The sequence below is a fragment of the Galeopterus variegatus genome, unplaced genomic scaffold, assembly GCF_000696425.1.
Source record: "Galeopterus variegatus unplaced genomic scaffold, G_variegatus-3.0.2 Scaffold831, whole genome shotgun sequence".
NCBI classification, from domain to species: Eukaryota; Metazoa; Chordata; class Mammalia; order Dermoptera; family Cynocephalidae; genus Galeopterus; species Galeopterus variegatus.
This window is the reverse complement of record NW_007726942.1, coordinates 173,832-176,545: the sequence shown is the minus strand read 5'-3', so window position 1 is coordinate 176,545 and position 2,714 is coordinate 173,832. Positions and strand designations below refer to the sequence as shown.

At 31.8% G+C, this 2,714-nt stretch overlaps 1 protein-coding gene across 1 annotated transcript in view; it reads left to right on the top strand.

Annotated features, from left to right (window-relative positions):
- The window catches only part of GBE1 (glucan (1,4-alpha-), branching enzyme 1), a 255,662-nt gene that overhangs the window by 222,404 nt on the left and 30,544 nt on the right, over positions 1-2,714 (top strand). Inside the window, exon 13 of the mRNA XM_008572761.1 lies at positions 1,250-1,434. Within this exon, the coding sequence (XP_008570983.1) occupies positions 1,250-1,434 (185 nt within the window). The remainder of the gene's footprint in view (positions 1-1,249; positions 1,435-2,714) is intronic.

Genomic DNA, 2,714 nt, shown 5'->3' with positions numbered 1-2,714 from the left:
AAATGTAAATTGTGGGGCTCCTTAGCAGAGTTTACTATTTAAAGCAACTCTACAGTTAATCGTTTTGAATTATGTCCTAGCTTATTAGTTTTTATTTGTGAGAATATTAATATACTAGTTTCTTTGAAGTAGGATACACATATTGGCTGTGGTACTTTCTAACTTATTCGTGGCTTAGAAAATTGAAGCATTAATTAATCACAGTAAATGAAAATAAATTTTGGAAAGTAGTATTTAATTATTAGAGGGAAAAAAGCCCTAAAGTAGAAATCCAACTTGGGGAAAATAATAATAGCCAATTTAGTAGATGACTAATATCTAATTTGAGTCTCAGAATGAAAACTACAAGGGTACTTCAAAAAGTTAATGAAAAGATTTTTATTCTCTTTTAATGCTGTTTTCTACAAACTTTTTGAAATACCTGTGTATGTATTTGTTATAGTTTTATTTTTTCATTTATTGGGTTTCTGGTTCTCATCCTTATAATGTGAAATAATATTTAAGTAGATTCCCAACCAAGTGTCTCGGCTATACACACGTAGCCACAGTTGAAATTAAGGATACACATCAAATGGTAACAAACAGATCTGAAAAAGGAATAGGGAAAATTAATAATAAAAGTGATGACTTGGGTTTCTGTAGTACCTGAAATTTACAACTACTTGCCTAATGTGATGTCATAGAGAAAACTTTGGATTTTAATCAGAACTACCAAATTTTAGTGGTTGCTTTTCACTTATTATCTATCTGAGCTTGGGCAAATCCCTTAACTGCCCAGAGCTTTGGATTTCTCATATGTGAAATGAATATAATACAGAGTTCCTTTGAGGATCAAAAAATAACATACGTACAAAGCCTTTGGAAATTATCAAGCACTGTACAGATTTCAGAGATTACAGAAACAGAGATTTCAGAAATTACTCAGAGATCTCAGAGATTATTTCGGAGATGAGATAAGTATGACAGATATATTTGTCCTCAGTTTGTGCATGAGGAAATCAAGATGTGCAGCAAGTAATAAGTGGCTGAATTAAAGCTATCCACTGAGCTTCTGAGTCCAAAAGTGGTACTCTCTGTGCTAGACCATACAGTTTCTGAACCAGGCCTGTTCAGCATTCACAGGGTGTACCTATTTTGTAGTAAATTGTAGCCTAAAATCATTTTTAAGACTTTAAAACATATAATTATTATTTTATCTTAGAAATGCCAATATTACTAGGGGATGCTTACATTTGTTTTTTTAATGCAGGTAATGAATTTGGGCATCCTGAATGGTTAGACTTCCCAAGAAAAGGAAATAATGAGAGTTATCATTATGCCAGAAGGCAGTTTCATTTAGCTGATGATGACCTTCTTCGCTATAAGTTCCTAAATAACTTTGACAGGGATATGAATAGATTGGAAGAAAGATGTGGTTGGCTTTCAGCTCCACAGGTAAGCTCTTTCCTTTAAACATTATGTTTCAGTCACCAATGGTGTACATGCTTAGAATGGCAATCGATTTAAATCTGTATGCACATCTTTTAAACAGCACTTTATTATTCAGTGTGTAGTGTCCTGTGACATACTTCAGGTTGTCAAAACATGTCACTGAAGTCTCTCTAATAGATAATGAAAATCTTAAACATAATATCCTGCTTACTTTCCTGGTTAGTTTGTTATTGTTGTTGTTGTTTAAATTTAGTAATTTTCATTTTTATTGGTTAAAATAAATGAAAAAGTTCTGCATAGAACCCATTTTGGAAATTGCTGTGGAAACATTTTAATTGTTTTGACTGTTTTTCCTCATAGAAATAATTATGCTGTCATACAGAAATGACTTTGACAACATGTAGATTTCTTTATTTCTTTTTTCCCTTCTTTACTGGTCTCTAACTTGTCATTTCAGTAGATGCCATTATACCTGCATGCTGTTTTGTATTTTTCATGAGCCTGACACTCTCCTCTGGAATTAAAGTCTCAATTTTCAATAAGTTTTAGAAAATGTAATTAACAGGTGCAAATTTTATACAGGCTTTTTTTTTCTCCTTGCAAAAATTAGCATATAGTATGTGTTAGTTATAATCCATTTACTTTATTCTGGTACTGTTTGAAATTACTGTTGATGTGTTTTTGCTTTGGTGTCTATGATTCTTTTTTTAATGGCTGAACAAAGGTACTTATATATTCAGTAAGTTGGCTTCATGACACAAATGCCCTAATCACGTTTATTAGTAATGCTATTTCCAGAAGAGAGAGCAAAATGATGCTCCTTTTCAATAGGAACAATGTTGAATACCAAAAGGCATGCTGTTTACTCTAGAGTCTTAGTTTACATTTCTAAATTACCAGGAGTGGTGCTGCTGATACGCATGGCAATTAGTCCTCTCCAAGCTGGGGCTGAGCTAGGATGGTGCTGAGAAGGAAAAGCCTTCTCTCCGCCATATATAAAATAAGAGAGTTTGCAGATGTAATTTTTTTTCAGAACTTCTCTTTTTATTAAGAGAAAAAAACATATTATAATGGACTTTACGTTGCCATTGAATCTGACAAAGTTTCCTAAAAATGTAAAATTTTTACAATAACTACTATTTCAGAAAGTTGATATAATAACAGTATTAGATTAAATTTTAAAAGTAATTTTATGAACCTTACTTCATTAATCTGGGGACTAAAACAAAACAAAACTCTTATAAAAGATTCTTTTTTTTTTTTTTTTTTTTTTTTGGGGGGGG